The sequence below is a fragment of the Chaetodon auriga genome, chromosome 16 (assembly GCF_051107435.1).
Source record: "Chaetodon auriga isolate fChaAug3 chromosome 16, fChaAug3.hap1, whole genome shotgun sequence".
In the NCBI taxonomy this organism is placed as follows: domain Eukaryota; kingdom Metazoa; phylum Chordata; class Actinopteri; order Chaetodontiformes; family Chaetodontidae; genus Chaetodon; species Chaetodon auriga.
In genome coordinates this window covers 23,287,227-23,308,043 of record NC_135089.1, presented here as the reverse complement: position 1 = coordinate 23,308,043, position 20,817 = coordinate 23,287,227, and the positions used below count along the sequence as shown (strand labels likewise).

The following is a 20,817-nucleotide window of genomic DNA, read 5'->3' as shown; positions in this document are numbered from 1 at the left end:
CCTCAATTGTAGGGAAAATTGATTTATTCATCTAATGTATTGCAAATAAACACATATGTCATCAGAACATATTTTCTGAATAAATTGAGAGCTGTCGTCTTATTAAGATCTCTTTGTCTCTCTGTGATCTCTCTCCCTCCTGCTGGGTCACTGTACAGGTTGCCCTGTCCACTTTTACAGTGTATGTGCTGATCGATGAACATAACGTGCTCGATGCCCAGAAGGCCTTTGTGTCACTTGCACTGTTCAACATCCTCCGTTTTCCTCTCAACATGCTGCCTATGGTCATTAGCAGTATGGTGCAGGTTAGTGGGCATGATCAATTGTCACCCATGTTCCACTGGATAGCGTTTGCTTTCATTTTTGATTTTCATAGTGAGAAATAAGGTATGGAGTGATTCATGACATAACTTGGGTCACAGAAGTCAGCTGTCAAGATGAAAAGCCTTGACCTCACTTAAAATGAGTCTATCTGGCTCTCTACAAGTCACACTCTCATTTTACAGGTAAAAGTACAACCCCAATTCCAAAAAAGTTGGTGTAATGTGTAAACCATTTAGGTACTGTTCTCTGCAATAGACTTCAACTGTTTGAAAATGAAAATATATATTGAAAGTACAGGAAACTGAAAATTGTGAATAAGTTAATATGTGTAAATTATGTGTTACACAACATTACACAATTTATTCGTAAGGTAGATGAACTAGTCCTTTACTGTGCTTCATATTATTTCATGTGAACTGAAGTTGCGTTAGGCGGCACGGTGGCGCAGCAGGTAGTGCGCGTGCCTCACAGCAAGGTCGATCCCCGGGTCGGGCAGGGCCTTTCTGTGTGAAGTTTGCATGTTCTTCCCGTGCATGCGTGGGTTCTCTCCAGGCACTCTGGCTTCCTCCCACAGACCAAAAACATGCTCATTAGGTTAATTGGTGACTCTAAATTGTCCATAGGTGTGGGTGTGAGTGTGAATGGTTGTCTGTCTGTGTGTCTGTCTATGTTGCCCTGTGATCGGCTGGCGACCGGTTCAGGGTGTACCTCACCTCTCGCCCATTGCTAGCTGGGATTGGCTCCAGCCCCCCGCAACCCCGAAAGGGATACGTGGGTATAGAAGATGAATGAATGAATGAATGAAAGTTGTGTTATAAAGCCCTGATGGCAATTTTGATATGTGCATGGTGCACACGCATGGCAGCCTGCTGTAAGCTCAGGGGATCCAAAAAAAAAAAAAAAAAAAATTAAAAAAAGAGAAATGACTGTATAATACTGAGAGGGAAGAAGAAGAGTTACACTGTTTGTCTATGGTTTTGGACAGAACTAACCTATTTCAACATTGGTGACTATTGGTGATCAATTTCAGCTGTTGGTCCTTATCAACATCCCACTCCTGGTCCTCCTTCTTTGTCTGTCTTCAGGCCAGTGTGTCCTTGACACGGCTGAGAGTGTTTCTATCACATGAGGAGCTGCAGGATGACAGTGTGGAACGCAAAGCTTTAGCAACCTGTGAGTTCTTCTTCTGCTTTTTCTATGCTTTGTCTGTTGCGACCTCCCTCTTCTCTCACAATTATACATTCCCATTTTTGGTATCTGATAGGAGGACTGCATTAATATCAATTAAATTATTCATATGAATTGATAATAACAGGTCCACCAGCAACCAATAACCAAATGGTGGATACGATCTGGCAAAATGTTGTGTTTATTTAACATTTCAATGTTTAAAATACCATTTTACATTTATTTAGGTGAACAGTGAAGGCTTGAATTCAAGCACTCACCCTCACAACCAGCTGTCACCACAACATGCATGCGCAAATAATCACTGACAACTGATCTTTAAATGTACGACAGCATTTATTTAACTCCAGTAATACAGATCGACAATCAGTAATCCTTCAATAAACATGTATTGTTCAATTGCAAAGACATCACAAGCAGCTATTACACAAGCAGCTGTACTAACAAGCATAAAGACAGCAAGTGTGTGTATGTGCCCACGTACATGTGCGTGCGTGCGTGCGTGCGCGTGTGTGCGTGTGTGTGTGTGTGTGCGTGTGCGTGTGCGTGTGTGTGTGTGTGTGTGTGTGCGTGTGCGTGTGCGTGTGTGTGTGTGTGTGTGTGTGTGTGTGTGTGTGTGTGTGGGTTGGTAAAAGAGAGGAAGATAGGCCCTCAAAGCAAAGCATGTATGTATATGGAGGTGTTTCACATACAATATGTTAACACACCTCTCTTTCTTCCTCCCAGCCCCACACAGTATTTCCATAGTGGATGGAGTTTTCAGCTGGTCCAGAACTGAGTCACCGACACTCAAGAAGTATGTGTCATCTTTCCTTAGGTTACTTCAGTGAATTCACTTAAACAGATACAAACATGAAAAGAATTTTAGATTCAAAATACAAGGTTGCCCACACTGCACAGTACTTTATTTAAAAGACAGGTTCATAATTAAATGAACCTGCTTATTCCTTGAATGGAAGTGAACAGAGTTAACTCTCCCTTTTTGTTTGCAGGCTGAATGTGTGTATTGCAGAAGGCTCGCTGGTGGCCGTGGTGGGGCACGTGGGTTCAGGAAAGTCCTCCCTGCTCTCTGCTCTGCTTGGAGAGATGGAAAAACTCGAAGGAACTGTGGCTGTCAAGGTGGCTGCTCTCGCTCTCACACAAATACACTTACATAGTGAAACACTCACTCAAAACAGTGCACTGAAACCTCTCTGTCTACTATGTTTTTTATCCAGTTTTTCCATTACAATTCTTCTTCATAAAGCTTTCTGTATCTCAGAGTCAAATTTAATCAAGCAAGAAAATTTACACACACACCAACATGCAGAGAGAACACTAGTGTTAATTTAGAACGTGATTTTGACACTAGTTCTATTCTAGTCTTGTGAAAAAAATTTTCATTCAGTGTGAATGAGTGAATGCTGACGTGTTGAGCAGTTGTTAAGACAAGAAAAGTGGTATTTAAATACAGTGCATTTACCATCACAGGCCTTTTTTTTTATCACTGCAATCTCATCCCACAAACACTGGCTTCCCTTATACTGAGCTGATGAGGTTACATTTTTTCACGAATTTTATCACTAACATTACATTTTTGTGATTATTTTAGTGCTTTATTATTTATTTATTTATTTTTAGTTTAGTGTGACATCACCCTCTCTATCTTCTGTTTGAGACGTTGAAGCACTAGGGCGGTGCCTGATGTCTCTCCATCCTTGACCCCTGCCCCTTATTTCAAGTGGTCCACAGAGGCAAAGCAACAGCGACCTCAAGGCTAGAGTACATGGGATAACTACATGCTAATTACTGCTGCTGTACATTTGTATAACGGGATGTGTGAATTGCTCTTGAGTCTAAAATATGTCTGGACACACTTTTTAAAGGACATTCCTCTGTGCTTCATTTTTTCACAAAACAACAGTTATCTGACTTGACTGCATATTGGTTCTCTATTCAGATGGGTATGGTTGTTGAAAAGCCTAATGATGTTCCCATTTCCACTTCTCTTAATATGATTAGCATGAAAAGGCTGTGCAGAAGTGAAAATGTGTGCAACTTAACTATAACTATGGGAATAAGATAGCAACTTAAAGATCTGTTAGATTTACACAGTGTTACTCAGCATTCCAATGATAAAAAAAAATCTTTATGAAACGCCACTGTTAACAAGACTGGACACCCATGGACTGTGGGACCATTGAATCACAGGGGTTCATCCTCTGGGAAGCAGGACTGGACATGACACATGAAATTTAAAATGTGTGTATGTTGGTGTATGCTGCTCTGCAGGGTTGGGTGGCCTATGTACCCCAGCAGGCTTGGATCCAGAATTCCACACTGAAAGACAACATAATGTTTGGTCAAGAGAGGAAAGAGTCCTGGTATCAGCGTGTGGTCGAGGCATGTGCCCTTCAGCCTGACCTGGAGATCCTTCCTGCTGGAGACGAGACCGAGATTGGAGAGAAGGTATCAACTCATGTCCATTTAGCTGCAGAGTGGTACAAATGTAGGATATATATCAAAGTTTTCAGCATTTAAAACCCTTTTGTGGGATCAAAGTTCCATAAGTGACAGCAGTTTTTGGGACAACCAGGAGTACCTGCTTGATGGTTGCCATTCATTCACATCATAAAGTTACATACATTCTCCAAAAGCCTGGTACCAGTATGATTTCACATTTGTTGCTTTGATTGCTTAGACTGGCTAAGCTTTTTTCAAATGCACATTTGTGTTCAGGTTTCAAACATTCTTGTGCAGAAATTTGAGTTGCTTACAATGCTAAAAACAAAAAACTGAAATGAATTGAAAATGAAATTTGGGCTGCTGCAAGGCTCAATAACACCATACAAAGGTATGTCTAGTAGCTTTTTTGCTTTCCCCCAGGAGGTTCTGTCTCACTTCCTCATGCTTGGCTTGGTCAAAGCTACAAGAGGGTGGATTCATCCCTGAGATCTTTGGGTGTCCTCTCTGTTTTCAGCCCCCAGAGGAGAAGACCACATTGCTTTGACTAACTTGTCAGTTATGATCCCTATGATCTCTTTAGAGACTTCAGAGACAATTTTATGAAATTTTGACAGTATAGAGTTTTGAAACGTGCATTACTGTAGACATCACACAACAGTCTTGAGCTGATGAAGTAGCCTTGGCTTGTTTATATCTGTTTTTATCTGTTCAGGGAGTGAATTTGTCTGGAGGTCAGAAGCAGAGGGTGAGCCTGGCCAGGGCTGTCTACTGTGACCGTGCTGTGTACTTGCTGGATGACCCACTGTCTGCCGTTGATGCTCATGTAGGAAAACACATCTTTGATCAAGTCATCGGCCCACAGGGACTGCTGAAGGAAAAGGTGTGTATGAGCTCATGCTTGACCAACCCAAAGCTCCACCAAAGTATTCACACTGATTTATATTGTTGTTACACGGAAGGTACAGTATGACCATAGACAAATGAAAAAACTAAAAGTGTGAAGGAGTGTGAGGAGCACCTTAACTGCAGATGCCAAGTTGCCAGCTGCCTGGAAGGAAAACAAACACCAGCTGCAGTTGTGTGAGGTTCGGGGGTTAGAGTTGCATTAGTGCTAGTGGTTGGAATGGTGAGAGAGCAGAGGAGTGCTGATATTGCCTTTGGTGCCTTGGTCTATTTTGGTTTGTGGAGGTGCACAGAGACGTCATTATCTGTATCTGTTAAATTGGGCAAATTTTGTATCTTCTAACTTAATATTCATTTACAATGTAATTGTTATGCCTTCGCAGCATCAATTTGGTTTAATATAGCATATATAAAATATGACATTATTGTGTTAACTTACAGTATTACTCCCAGTAGACCGCACACACCAAAACTGACAAATTCATGTGTGATATCAGTGTACACTGAACTGTGCAATATCAGTAGTTCTTGTGTTCTATTTATTATTTCCTATGCTGCTTTTCTCCTTTTTTTTTTTTTTTTTTTTACTGAGCCTTCTTACTATTACACTCCACCTTGCTGCTGTAACATTTCAAATTTCCCCATTCTGGAATTAGTAAAGGTTTATCTTATATAATTAATGATGAAATCTATTTCCACATATTTTTTTTTATCTAAAAGTTCTTCTGTTTTGCATTGGAAATAGAAACTGTTTACAGTAAATATATATAAACAAATATCTTTTAACTGAAGGGAATAATGTTTAATTCTAGTGATGCTGTGTTCCTGTTTCTTGAACATCACGTTCACTTGGGAAACTTAAAACAGTTGATTAGGGAGATGTGCAGAGATGGAAAAAGTACTAGACTATTCTACTGAAGTACCAAAGGACTGTTACTAGAAATTTTACTCTACTTAAAGTAGGTACTGAGCAAGGTAATACTCAGCAACTTTGGTTAGAAGAAATACCCATTTCCATCACGCTATTTGTGCCTTCCTGAATTACATATGATGAATCAGCTACATCGCCAGAGTTTGTGAGTGTTCTAGTGGTTTGACCTGGTCGTGAGGGTGGCTGTCGTGAATTCATTGCAATCTGCTACGGGCGATTGATTTTTAATGGTTTTGGATTTGCTAGATAGCTGCTCACAGTGGTACATTTGAGGGTTTTGGTAGGTGGTGGTTGGGGCAGTCTGGTTTTCTGCTGGTCTTCTTGTGGTTGTGCCTGTGGTAGTTTTGTCCTTTTGTGGTGTTTGTACTGGTACTTTTCAGGTTTGGGGGAATGGAGCAGTTTTTGTGAAATGTGTAGACTTTTTCTTTCCATTGAAAACTGAACAACTGCAGTGCTGTTTAAAATTGCTCTAAGGGTAAATGTGTAAAATATGGACGGCCACTCAAAGCGCTTTGTAACACGAGTTATCATTCACCCATTCACACACATGGCAAGTGTGCCACCTGCTCATTACATGCATTAACCATTCACACACACGCTCACACACCAGTAAGACAGCATTGGCAGCAACTTGGGGTTCAGTATCTTGCTCAAGGATACTTCAATCCTTGCATGTGTGGCCAGGGATCGAACCACCAACCTTGTGATAAGTGGACTTCCGTTCTACCTCCTGAGCCATATAACATCTGTCAAACAAAGGAAATAGTGGTTTTAAAAGCAATGCGTGTGACTAAATTTGCAGGTGGTTTGTGCTTTAAAACTGTTGCATATTAAGTTGGCTAAAAATAAAGCATGAGTGTAACGCTAATTAAAAGTAGTGGTGATTAAAAACAAAACACAAAGGAGAGTAATAAGAAAAATAGAATAGAATTGATTCATATGATTCATATTGTAATTGTAATTGTAATTGTAATATGAGACAAGTGGTTGTGGGTGATCGTCTGGGTGGGGTTTGCTTCATGTCTGTATCTGCTTGATTTGTCATCCATTCAGCTCTGTCTCATGGATGAATCAAGCTCTTTGTGTATGTGTCTGTGTTCTAACTGGCTGGTGAGGAGGCCCAGACATGTAACCTCTGTAAGGTTGTTTCATAGTCATTTGAATCACATGAGTCAAGGTGTGAATGGGTGCTTAACAGCCTGGAAAGGGACATCAGGTCAGCATTGGAAGTGTTTAATAAGTGGTGTTATAGACCTTCTACTGTTGACTGATGGTCGTTCCAGTTTAGGTGTATATTGCTCTCCGCAAGGGACTGTCTCCTGTCATTCAGATGTAGGTAGACTGCTTAGTGTTAAGCTGAGGAGTTTACCTGTGTTGGGCCATGCCCCCAGTATATACACAGTCCTTGCTGCATCGGACTGCATATACTACATTGGTCTTCTAATGTGTGGGTGTGTGATCTTTAGAGTGGACAAGCTTCTGTCTCAGAGAGTTACTGGCCCTGAAAACCACAGGGTTGTGGTGTGTATTTTATAGCATTGTTAGCCCGGTTCTTTGTTGGAAGCCCAAGAACAGTCTGAAGCAATCTTCAGTTCACAGTCAAAGTATTTATTGAGGTCACATATAAAGTAATGCAGTGCTGGTCTCAAAAAGTCAGAGTTCCCTGAGGATCTCAGCCAGAATGAGCCCCCCCTTTGTTTATGTCTGGCAAGCCAGATTTAATCAGTGTAGTATCCTGTAGGGAGAACGGAGTGTATGTGGCAACAGTTCGTCCTCCAGTGGTGGTAGCTGATGTTAGTGGCATCTGATACTGACGTCGACGGGTGTCTAAGCAAGTGTGGATGTTACCATGACTGGGCTCGCCGGCAGTGACACGAGGCAGGTTAAGATAGCTTGACTGGTCAGCGCGGTCTTTCCAATTCTGCAGCCCATGTTGCTCGAACGCAGAGGTTAGGGCGTGTACGGAAGGATTAGTACATGCGGCCTCTGGAATGTCTTGACTGGCTATGTGAGTCGGATGTTCGGATGGTAGAGCACATGATCGGGTTAGTATAGATGAGGGTATTGGACGGGATGTTTTGAGAAAGTGGTCAGTGCTTACGCGTGCCGTCTCATCCAAATATCTCTCTGCCTGTTTTTGTGATTCACCATTGCCTGGATACGGGGCAGTTTGTAGCAGTCCATTTTTGATCACAACAACCGGAGACATCATAGGGAGTGCAGTTTGATATGGGAGTGTATCTGATGATTCTGAACTGGCAGAGGACGTGGTCTGTGTCGTTATCGTTGCTTCTGGGCTCGTACCTTCGACTTGAGGCAACTGATGCTGAAGAGCATCCAGCATTGCACGTGCCTCAGTGTAAGGCATTGACTGTTTTGGTGAGGGTGCGTTATCTTTTGATTTTGTGGACTGTGTATCTAGAGTCAAGGTCACAGCTGGCGGTTGATGGTTGAGTTGTGCAGAGGACAGTGACTGAATGGAGAATTTGACTTCTCCTGTGAAACAGAGGCAATCTGTCAAGAACGTTTCTGTTCTTTTTGCTTCTCTCTCTGCTTTGCCTCTGTGCAGAATTCCTGCATCTTGTAACCTTGATCTGGCCTGGTCTCTACTTCCTGTCGCCAATTTCAGAAACATGGTGAAATCGCTCGTCTTTGGTGGAGCAGCTTCACAGTCTCCAAACATACCCCTCATTTGCATTTCCCTCACCCAATTCACAAATCTTTCCCTGCCATTCTCCTTTTCCTCATGTTGGACTTTATTCTGCCATCTGGTCAATGTTTCGAACAGCACCGACCCCAAGGAGCCGGGTTTACATTCCTGCCACTTATCAACAACTAACTGTGACATCTTTAAATATTTTACACGTGTTATTCAGAGAGGGTGAATGGCACAATGCCCGAGTGAGGACCCAATCAAGAAGCTTCTACACAAAGTCTAGTACTCTGTGCGCTTGATCGCTGGGGGTTCTCCCAGTCTTTTCACTCGTTTTAATCCACCAACTTCTGTAACACCTTAACTGAATATCCCCTCTTACCTATTCCAATGCCCCCTTTTACAGAACTACTTGAGATCTGTGTCAGTGCAGGAATTCTCGATCAGTCTATACAGCTCGATACACTGCTGCTGACACAGTAAAATATCAATCAAGTAGGAAACCACCCCACATTTGCATGAAAAATAACAAACTTATCCCTGTGTCCTAATGAACAGTTTAACTCTACCGCTCACAGGTCACCAGGAGAACCCTTTTTAAAATATATAACTATAGCTACCATGCGTCTATAGTCTGCCTAAAGACCGGAGCTGATTTTTTTTTTTTTTTTTTAATATATATAAAAATATAGCTACCACGCGTCTATAGTCTGCCTAAAGACCGGAGCTGACCTTTTTAGCTACCACGCGCCTTCTTTGGCCGGAGCTTTCTTTTTAGCTACCACGCGCCACCCAGGGCCGGAGCTGAATTCTATAGCTACCACGCCCTAATGACGGAGCTTTCCTTCTATTACTACTATGAGTTTATACCTTATATGTGACCAGTCAGTTAGTAAACAACAGTTTTTCTTTTGAACATCAAATTATTTAGGTTTTAGCGATCAGTGGATGCCATTTAATCAGACAATTGTAATTTGGTATGTCCAATGTGCAGAAGTTTCTCATAGAAAAGAGGTTTCTGCATACCTTTGATTTAGGCGCCTGGAATTGTCTGAAAAAAGTTCTCCTCCAATCAACTCCGGTGGTCATCAATAGGACACGATCTCGGAGTCAGCCAATCCGGGTCACGGCACCATTTGTTAGCCCGGTTCTTTGTTGGAAGCCCAAGAACAGTCTGAAGCAATCTTCAGTTCACAGTCAAAGTATTTATTGAGGTCACATATAAAGTAATGCAGCGCTGGTCTCAAAAAGTCAGAGTTCCCTGAGGATCTCAGCCAGAATGAGCCCAGTTGTCATACAAAAGTTCACATTTATCATGTTGGGTTTGACCAACCCAGTACAATAATCAGATATACGTTACAGAATATAATTGGTCAAGGCGTGACTGCCAGATCTAAATGCAATAGACATCACAAAAAGAGAAGAGGAGACGAGACTGTCAACAACCAGAGTGCCACCTGCCTTTTTGTTATGAGAAGTGGCTCTCACCAGCCATGTTATCCTTACGGCTCTAGGCTATGAAGGACATCCACGTAGGCTAAAGATCAGAGCATGAGAACACATGAAATGACCAAAAAGGGCCTGATCATTACAGCATCTTTCATAAAATAAGTGCAGATCAGTGTGATTTACAGTAAATAAACCACATGCACCAAGTGCTTCACAGCAAAAAAAAGACATAGAATGAACATAAAACAAGGATTAAAATAAGGTGGAGAATAAAGCCACCTGATAATATATCATTGTAATGAAAATGACTTAAAACTAAGGATGAAAATAGACGCATTAAAGGTCCCCAAATTCTCTCATTCCTTTAATACAATACCAGTCAGCAATTTGAGACTTAATAGGCAAGCACTCAAAAAGTATTTCACCTTGTGTGCACACTCTACCAATTTGCGCCTTTGAGGCAAACAAGTGTAACAGAATCTACCAAATTCCTGATGGACACAGATTCACCACCAGTCTTGATTAACTTCAATAAAACTATTTCAGCCTACACCAGAACTTCTTCCCATGGGTTTAACCTCACTGTTGATATTATCTGTGTTGGACTCAGCCTGAAGTTGCCCCAGACCGAACCACTCTGTTGTGGTGCTGTGGGAGTTAAAAAAACACACACCAGTCTTTTATGAATGAATAATATAAGATAGAAATTTAAACCCACTGAATTGTAGCAGTAACATAAATATAAAATAGCATAATGTGCATTCCAGGATGGAAGGATAGAAAGGTAATAGAAAATAGATGGAGAATAAAACCCACTTGAAAGTAATGGTAAAAATAAGGTAGACGGTGCCTAACATAAGATGGAAAAGTAAACCACTGAATAATTGTAATAAAATAAAGTAAAAAATAGAGTACATAGAAAGCATAAAATCAAGTTAACATACAACCATTTAAATCAAGTATAGCAGTGCGGAAGTGTGAGCCGAAGCACAAAAGTTTCTGACCTTCTGATCTGAGGAAAATCATTTGTTAAAGGCTAAAATGTGAAGAGGTACTTGTTAAGCTTTCTTTTTAAAATACTCAGCTAGCTGGCTTCCCTGATATCTACAGGTAGTGTGTTCCAAAGGCTGCATATGAATAAACCAGCAGCAGATGATCACAGTGTTCTTGATGGCAAATACTGAAAAAGGGGTTTAGCAATGCACATAAAATTAATTTTGAATGCTTCAGGAAGCTGATGCAGAGCAGGTAAAACCGGACTAATGTGCTAATGGTAATGTTTCTTCTTGTGATTATGTTGTTCTTACTACACCTTATTTCTGTTTGGAGATTAAATAATCGTGCTTTGTGTTGCTTCTCCTCTGTTTAAACTTTGGTAGTCTGTCATAGGATCAAGTCATCAGGATTCATCAACTGGCCACCATCAATGTACAACATTTCATGACAATCTGTCAATCAAGTGTTGAGATATATTAAGTCTGGACCAAAGTGGTGGACCAACCAACCAACAGACCGACATTGCCATCTCTACAGCCATTCTTCTAGCACGGCTAAACACTATTAGACCTCTCAGTATCAGCAGATATTCAATATTACAATAATTATTAGAATTAAAAAATAAAAATTATTAAAATTTTAAATTTTATTCAATTCAGTGATAATATTTGTGCTGACTTGGAATGAATACAGCAATGATGCAGTGTGATTTTGAAATGGGGCAGGTATCACCTTTTACACACAAGTGTTTTAATGTGCGGGGATTTGTGCAGACTCGTGTGCTGGTAACCCATGGGATGAGCTATCTGCCCCAGGCCGACCTGATCCTGGTCATGGTGGAGGGGGAGATCACAGAGATGGGCTCCTACCAGCAGCTCATGGCCACAGAGGGAGCCTTCGCAGAGTTTTTGCGAACATACGCTGCTGTTGACAACACCGACAACAAAGGTGAGATACAGCGCACACGCACTACGCTTTATACAGCCACAGTGATTGTATAACTTAGCCTTCAGGCGTAAATTTAAATATACAGCAAAGTTTAGAACAGGAATGAATAGGTTTAGAATTGTAAGGCTGAGAATGGTGAGATCTGCTAGATGAACATTAACTGTATTTTGAGTCTTAGTTGTCTGCAGTGGTTGCAGATAATCTTTAGGGATCAGTCTTTTGTCATAAATACTTCATTTTTGTTTCCTTCCATCTTTTAGAATCTGTACCAAAGAGTGAAACCAAAGCAATGGAGAATGGAACAATGGCTACGCTTGATGGGTGAGTGAAACTGGACAACAATGGAGCTCTATGGCACAGAGAAATCACATACACATAGCAGTCTTTGGATACACAGACAATATACATTAGTAGGAGTAATTAACTGTGTTGCTCAGCACATGGGATTTGGTAACAATAAGAAGAAACATAACTGACACCCCTATGCTTGCCAAACAAGGCTGTCTGTTTCACTCTTTATATGGATTAGTTTCATTCACAAAAATGTTACCAAAGAGTAAAAAAAAAAAAAGGAATTCCAATGTCAATGTCAACTTCAAGTCATGCTGTCAGCAGTCAGCACACGAAAACATACAGTAACAAGTTTAGAATAGTCAGTAGTTGTATTAAGGACCACTGTGTTGTTTAGAATATTTTTTAAACATTTAGAAAGTATTGATTGAACAACTGCCAGGTACATGTCATCAGAACAGCGGTGTACTGTGACAAACATAAAGAGGAAATGATTGAGGCTTCATGAAGTTAGATGCGATATGAGAGGTGGTTAAGGGAACAGCAGTCACTGAGATATTAGATAAGAGAATATTATTGCTTGCAGAAGGTGATGTTACACTGTCAGGTGTTGCAGTGATGTCTGATCTGCAGTGTCTCCAATGCTCCATTGTTGCACCCCCCCGTTAGTCTGTTTATGCATTCTGCCATTGGCACAGATCATAGATGAACATAAAATTCACTGCCATGTGGAATACATGCAAAATTGTTTCATTAAAAACCAGTGAAGATGGCCTTTTTCATCAGTCATTATCTTGCCTGTCAGAAATAACATGCAAACAAATCTGAAATCCTTCTTTTTAGTCCTAACCCAATTTTCCAGAACTGTCTTTGCTCTCTGTCTGCAAATATGGCCCGTCTGAACCACTCATGAATTTCATACAAACCTCAGAGATAATTCTAACTATGACAAAGTTGCTGAATGACACACATTCTCTTAAATCATTTGTTTGTACCACTGAGAGGGAATATATCCTTGAGCAGTTCGTTCATGAGGTTCATTACTTAAATGTTTATTTCATCATGACGAATGCTAGTTGTTCATCTCTTGTGTGTTTCTTTGTATTGTTCCATCTGTATGTTGCAGTCCTGGTGTCAGCAGTGTGTCCAGACTGCCCCAGGCAGGACAGGAGGACAAGGCGCTGAGCAAGAAGTCCAAGAACCCAGATGTGGGCAAGTTGACAGAGGCTGACAAGGCCAGCACTGGACGGGTAGGTAGAGGCGTAACATGTTCAACCACATCGGAACAAAGAATTCATTATCACATATCCATGTGCAGTATTTGATGGTCCCAATAACAGCCTGAGCCCAGCTGATATCCTGATATCCTCTGACTCTCCAGGTCAAGCTATCTGTGTTCTGGTCCTATCTGAAAGCCATTGGAGTGCTTCTGTCTTGCATCAGTCTGCTGCTGTTCCTCACCCATCACCTGGTCTCTCTGTTCTCCAACTACTGGCTGAGCCTGTGGACTGACGACCCTGTGGTTAATGGCACTCAGCCAGACAGACTGATGAGACTTGAGGTGTATGGCGCTCTCGGCCTGTCCCAGGGTGAGGGGAGGGAGAAGCATATACGCAGTACAGAAAAAAGCAAGATCAAAACGACTCACTGAGCCTAGAATCTTAAAGGAATGAGAGATCTTGAATTGAATCATTCTGACACACCAGAGGAATATGGAAGTTGATTTTATGGTTTCTGTGTCATTCATGCGTACACTGAACACATACCACTGACTGCAATATGATACTCAATCTGGAAACAGAATGTAAAAACTAATATGAAGTTGCTACTGGTATTCATCTGATTATTATTCCTGTAGTTGTGGTGCGGTGATGCAGTTTAAAGATGTAACTTGCTATTGCATCACATCCACTGCATCCAGTCACCACCAGATTTATAGAAAGGGGATGTCTCTGCTCTGTGAAACTTTCTCACATCTCTGAACTCCAATAAGGGAACCAAAGCATCCTTAAATGGTGAGTTCACCATAATTACAAAGAAACACATTTTCTCATTCACCTGTTGCGGTGTCTAGCAGAGGTATCGACTCAGGATGAGATGTGACTTGGACACCACTTAAAAAAAAAAAGATTCTTTGAATCAGCAAATCACATTGCACAAGCGAGAGGGTGAGGTGTGATTTGTGACTGGCAGTGCAGTCTAGCAGACAGAAAAATAATTCCTTGTTGAGGACTCAAAACACAAAATTTAGGACTTGGTCTTGATTTGAACCTGTAACTGCAACTCATTTGTGTTTCTCACAAAGTTTAGGTGACACTTTTTCAAACATAGCAATTTAAGTGAAACTTGTGTAATTATTTACAGATATAGGCATTGGACAGCTCTGTGTGGATATACGAGTCATCTTACCATATAGACCTTACTGCTGTCTTGCAGGTGTGGCAGTCTTTGGTTACTCCCTCTCGATGTCTATCGGGGGAATCCTTGCATCCCGCTGCCTCCACCAGTCCATGCTGTATGACGTCCTGCGCTCACCTATGTCCTTCTTTGAGCGAACTCCAAGCGGCAACCTGGTCAACCGCTTTGCTAAGGAGATGGACACAATCGACTCAGTGATCCCCAGCATTATTAAGATGTTCATGGGCTCTATGTTTAATGTGTTGGGTGCTTGCGCTGTCATCCTGATCGCTACACCACTGGTAGCTATCATCATTCCTGTTCTTGGTCTGGTGTACTTTTTTGTGCAGGTTAGTTGAAAATTTTTCCATCCTTTGGGGGATATGAGGGACTATATGTAAAAATATCTACAGTTCCTACTCTGTAAACATCTAACTGTAAACATCCTCAAAAAAATTCACTGTGCAACTACTTCAAGCTGTGCTGTATTTAATTCTAACTGGTTAATTGACATGATTGAAGTTGTTGGTTGTCTCTGTTGTTCCTCTGTCCAGAGGTTTTATGTGGCATCATCTCGGCAGCTGAAGCGCCTGGAGTCAGTCAGCCGTTCACCCATCTACACCCACTTCAGTGAAACACTGCTGGGTACCTCTGTCATCCGAGCCTTTGGTGAACAGGAGCGCTTCATCCGTGAGAGTGACCAGCGGGTGGACCACAATCAGAAAGCTTACTACCCCAGCATTGTAGCAAACAGGTTTGGGACACCTTTACTACTCACTCTTACGACACCTCCTACCTGCTGCTGTACTATGCATCATCTTAACTGAGGAAAACACAAAAATGAACAGATTTTTAAAGAATATCTTTTGATCTCTTCCATAATGTTTCCTCTTTAGTTGCATGGAATGTGCAACTTAGTTTTTACAATCGTCTTCTGTCCTCATTGTGTCAATGAATCTATTTTTAGATGGCTGGCAGTTCGCCTGGAGTTTGTAGGAAACGTCATCGTTTCATTTGCTGCTTTGTTTGCTGTCATAGCCAGAGAGAGACTCCGTCCAGGCATAATGGGGCTCTCTATCTCCTATGCCCTCCAGGTAAAAGTTTTAGTCACACCTGTGTTACATGTTCCAGTTCATATTTTCTTCAGGGGCAGTGGTCAGAAACCAGTCCATCCAATAGGATGCTTTGTACATGTTCTATAAAAAAATAATAATAATAAAATAAATCATTACATAATTCAGCACATGAATCACTTTGTATCACTACCTTTTTTGACCTTTAATCAGATCAGCACCCTCTTGATGTTCAATTTCATACCCACACTGAGAGAGGCTGAGCAACTTACTTCTACTAACAGGAAAAGAAGGATAGGAGTAACCTCTAAAATGTTTGATGGCAGCTGATGGTTCTATCAATTACTAAAGAACAATGACTCAAGAATTAACACATGTTATGGAGGTAACTATGGTTATGTGAATTCCTGGATGACTGCCAATGGCAAAAGTAGATATGTCTCCTTATATATTATATAAACAAAATCATGTGTATGATGTGTGTCTCTTACACCACTGCACTTGGTGCAGTCATCTGCTCACATGGCTTTTCATACCATTCATATGCTGACGATACCCAGTTACTCCTTTCGTTCCCGCCAGACGACCCCACAGTCTCGGCACGGATATGGTTTCTAGAAGTTTTGAAGTGACTTTTTCTTTTAATCCTTGCCTTTCCTCTGTCTCGTGTACAGCTGACTGCCTCTCTGACCTGGTTGGTGAGGATGTCCTCTGATGTGGAGACCAACATAGTGGCTGTGGAGAAAGTAAAAGAGTACAGTGACACAGAAAAAGAGGTACAAAGAAACAAAATTATTTTTTTGGAGGGAGGATTTACTTGACTTACTTCTTCATGGGGCTTGATTGGGATTTTTCATTTCCATTGTTCATTTCATTCTTGATGTTTTTATCAAAACAGTGGGAAAGTTTGTTCTGACTCTTTGTATCTCACTGATGTGCAGACACCGAGATGGTGGTTTTATTAGATGTGAATAAAGTAATGATGGTGTTCTCAAAGCCACACACAGTAACACATTTTTGTACTATAAGAAACTGTAAGAAACCAAAAGAACTTAACACTGACGGAGTATCAATAACCCGAATATCAATACAACAGAGCACCCACAACCTGAATATCAATACACAGATTTACTCACCGACCCAGGAAATTGCACAGTCCTCATTATAGTCTGTGTCCCTGTGCAGCAGAGAGAGAGGAGGGGGGAGAGTTCCCAATGCATTAAGCTGTTGAATGTTACATGTGCACTACAGCAGCTATAACACTAAAGTATGCGCTATTGCACTACGCAAGCACTGCTGCTTGTCTATTACTTGCTAATGCACTAAACTAGCATTATTATTTAGAAAGAAAAACATCATTGCTGAACTCCACAAAACTCCAGCAGGAGCTGCTGAACCTTCTGAACTACTGAACTAAACAGATTATAACTGAGTTTGTTTTCTCCAGTTCTCCTTGAAATTGCCACTTCACACAAATCTCCTTTTTCTTTATCACTTGGATTCACTGTCCAACAATAGACAGAAGTGGAGACGTCACTTTCTGTAAACACTAATTAGACTGCTGAATGTGAATCACAGAAGGAGACTTTCAGGTGGAGCTGGGCTTAAAATCCCGCGTCTCAACCAGGAAATAAAGATAGTAACATTTAGGAAAAAAACATAACAGAAACATAGAAGCAGTTAACTGCAATTGGTGATATTTCTAAGAGCTGGTGGCAAGACAGCAGACATAGGGGCAGCTGTGGCTCAGGAGGTGGAGTGGTCTTGCACCTATCAGAAGGTCGGTGGTTTGATTCCTGGCTTCGGCGGTCCACATGCTGAAGTGTCCTTGGGCAAGATACTGAACTATTGTTGTAAAAGCGCTTTGAGTGGCCTTCAGACTAGAATAGCGCTAAACAAATCCAGTCCATTTACCATTTACATATTAAGCTACACATTCATGATTTAGAGTTTCCTGTATCTTTTAAAGACAGCAGAGGAATGTCACAACTACACACTGTATCTTGATCCAAGTTAAGTTTTTTGATGTCCAGAACTGAAAATATTACAAAGCAACTGCACTATGTTCAACAAGAAACCAAATATGAAGTTTATCTGTAATGAGTACTGATGATGAGTTATATACTTGAGAAATGTGACAGCCTCTGCATCACATATGCCCGATTGCTTCAACAATCAGACAAATGACACAGCAAGGTCTGCATCACTGTATGTTTAGGCAGAAAGAAAAAGAGAGAACGACAAGTTAGTTTAAAGAGTAAATACGAATTGTTGTCTCTGGTTGAACCTTTCAAGTGTGTTTCACCTCTGACTACAGCAGCATCACTGCTGGCTGTGGTTGGATGTGGTCTGTTGCACCTGTAATCACACCCAAGAGCAATGTTACGAGCTCCTGGGGTGCACCTGTGCATTACTAAAGCAGGATGAAAAGTTAAACCATAGGAAGGAGCAGGTGAAGTAACTGTTAATTACACATCAAATGTGAAGCCCAGGACCATTGTTTGTATTTTGAACTTTTTCTGTCTGACAAACCACTTCCCAGTTTTTCTAAAACCGAACATCCAGACCAGGAAATAAGAATGAGAAATTGTACAACTTGAAACTGGGATGACACTGATGAGGGGCCATTTTCCTCCATAAAAAACACTTGATACTTAATGTACATTTTGCTGATTGTACTTTCACTGAAGTAGATTTTTTGAGACAAGAGTTTGACTTGAATTTAATATTTTCACATTGTTGTATTTTTACCTTTGCTTAAGAGAAAGATCTGAGCACTTCCACCACTGTTTCTCTGTATCTCTGTATACTCTTTTTGTATATAATGTAGATATATATAGTTGAATTTATTTATATCCATTTTCATTGTCTATTTGTTCTTTTTTGATATCACCTTTTTATTCTTGCTCTTATTGCTGTCTGTAACAGCTTAATTTCCCTGGCATCAGATCAGTAAAGTCTGATCTGATCTAGATACACGATACAAACAAGGCCATAGAAATAGTAGTATATGAGATGAGCAGGGGTGGGCTACAGAGCTGTTGGGGATGTTTATATTCTTATTTAAATTCATTATTGTATTATTATTAATGCTTATTGTATCATTTGACAATAAGGCAGAGTGGAAAATCAAGCCCTCCAGCCTCCCCCCCGGGTGGCCCACTGATGGCTGCATAGACATCAGAGGCTTCAGCCTGCGCTACCGCCACGATCTGGACCCAGCCATTCGCAACATCACCATCAACATTAATGGAGGAGAGAAGGTTTGCCTTTACATCAATACATTGAAGCCAGTGGTGTACTTAAAATGGTCTGCTTTTTGACTATGGGTGAACTGATGAGAGATTGCGTGTACTGTGTGTATGACTATGTATGCGTATTACATCTGTCTTGATATATGTATGTGCACAGCATGTCTATGGCCTGTAACAGTTGCTGCTACATCTACCCATAAGGTGGGGATTGTGGGACGCACTGGAGCGGGGAAGTCATCCCTGACACTGGGGCTGTTCCGGATCATTGAGGCAGCTGAGGGCCAGATCTTTATTGATGGTGTCGACATTGCTCAGCTGGGTCTCCATGAGCTCCGCTCCAGAATTACCATCATACCACAGGTCAGTGCAGAGAGGACGCAAAAGAACATGGAGTTAAATGACATCTGAATGGTCGACCACGAATGGACATGAATGCTAGCCCAGATAAATTTAAAAATAGCATTATGGCTACTTGACATTGCACCCCTTATTCAGCCTATGTTAAAGCTGCAGTAGGTAAGATCGAGAAGAGAGCAGACTTAGCCTGAAATTTTGAACCAACACAAGTTCCTCATCACTCCCCCTCCCTCTCTGCTGCACTCATGCCCTGCATCCAAGCCCCTCCTCCCTGCAGTGTCTGTGCGGCCGCCATGACAACCAGTAACGTTAGCCTTAGCATCGGAAACAAGCTCAATCTGCCCAGCCATTACATCACAGTCGCTAACATACCGTATGCGCTGCGGAGTGTTACTGTAACAATCGCCATATTAGCTTCATGGTTATTTGTTGTCTTAGCCATATATGCTGTTGTTGGCAGCGACAGGATGGGCAGTTTCTCCTGTGCGGATGGCTGTTGCTCCATCATAGCTTTCTCTAGCCTCCTGACGCCACTCACAGAGCTGTTTGATGGAGCAGCAGCTGGCAGCATGAGTGGAGGGAGGGGGCGGGTTGCAGCGTGTGTGAGCAGTGATTGACAGATGTCAGACACTCCCTCAGACGCTCCTCTGGCTCTGATTGGTTGTTTTGTGTCGGGGGGGTGAGCTCTTACAAATCGCAGTAGGAGCAGTAGGTGGTACCAATGGAGCTGGTTTTTTTTTCACAGATTACATGTTTCATGTACTGCTGTCTGGGCATAGGGACAGTTCTAGCAAATATGACAAAAAATGACTTTTATACAAGTTACCTACTGCAGCATTAAGTATTTCAAAGACAAAGAAACAACAGCTGTGTCCCAATTGATAGGTGACACCTTATTTAAAGTAAGTATTTTGAAATAGAGTGTGGCTAGGGCTGTCACAATCATCATATCTTAGTTGACAATTATCATACAAATAATTGCGATTAATGATTTAATGGTCTTTTTCTGTTCATTTTATTCAATACATTGGTGCTTTTGTGTTTGGCTTTAGAACCAGGCCTAAATCCATGTTCACTTCAATGGCTGCTCATCAAAATGATAGAGTTGTTGTTAAAGGAATGTTAATTAACCTTGAAATAGTTTGTGCATGTGCCGGTTCTGAAACAGTGTTTCACCTCTTGCTCTGCTTCATAGAGGTGTATTTTAAATAGCTTGTTCTGAAATTGATGTGTAGACTGACGTAATGTAAAGAAAAGGTGGGACAAGACAGTTGCTTAATATAGAAAGAAGCTTGATTTTATTTTGAAAAGCAATGGGTAAACACAAAGCCATGTTTCCATCCACATATTTTTTATGCAAATTATCTAAATAGAAAAGTAGATGGTAAATGGACTGTATTTATATAGCGCTTTTCATGTCTTACAACCAATCAAAGCACTTTTTACACAAGTCTGCATTCACCCTTTCATACACAGTTTCATACAATGGTGGCTACATTATGACCAATAACCATTCAAACACTGATGGCACAGCATCAGGAGCAATTTGGGGTTCAGAACTTTGCCCAAGGATACTTCAATATGTGGACTGCTGAGGCCAGGGATCGA

General features: G+C 41.2%; 1 protein-coding gene across 2 annotated transcripts in view; it reads left to right on the top strand.

Annotated features, from left to right (window-relative positions):
- Positions 1-20,817, top strand: part of abcc1 (ATP binding cassette subfamily C member 1 (ABCC1 blood group)) — a 50,737-nt gene that overhangs the window by 25,226 nt on the left and 4,694 nt on the right. Inside the window, exons 13-28 of one of the 2 annotated variants that reach the window (XR_013078308.1) lie at positions 159-305; positions 1,410-1,497; positions 2,239-2,308; positions 2,505-2,631; positions 3,784-3,960; positions 4,670-4,837; positions 11,663-11,837; positions 12,098-12,158; positions 13,255-13,378; positions 13,510-13,717; positions 14,565-14,875; positions 15,080-15,279; positions 15,493-15,619; positions 16,273-16,374; positions 18,719-18,861; positions 19,054-19,212. Coding sequence is in view for 1 of the 2 variants with exons in the window: in XM_076751983.1 (XP_076608098.1) it covers positions 159-305; positions 1,410-1,497; positions 2,239-2,308; positions 2,505-2,631; positions 3,784-3,960; positions 4,670-4,837; positions 11,663-11,837; positions 12,098-12,158; positions 13,255-13,378; positions 13,510-13,717; positions 14,565-14,875; positions 15,080-15,279; positions 15,493-15,619; positions 16,273-16,374; positions 18,715-18,861; positions 19,054-19,212 (2,391 nt within the window). In the remaining variant the exon portion in view is untranslated. Of the gene's footprint in view, positions 1-158; positions 306-1,409; positions 1,498-2,238; positions 2,309-2,504; positions 2,632-3,783; positions 3,961-4,669; positions 4,838-11,662; positions 11,838-12,097; positions 12,159-13,254; positions 13,379-13,509; positions 13,718-14,564; positions 14,876-15,079; positions 15,280-15,492; positions 15,620-16,272; positions 16,375-18,714; positions 18,862-19,053; positions 19,213-20,817 lie in introns of both variants that reach the window. The other variant, XM_076751983.1, reaches the window with a different exon arrangement.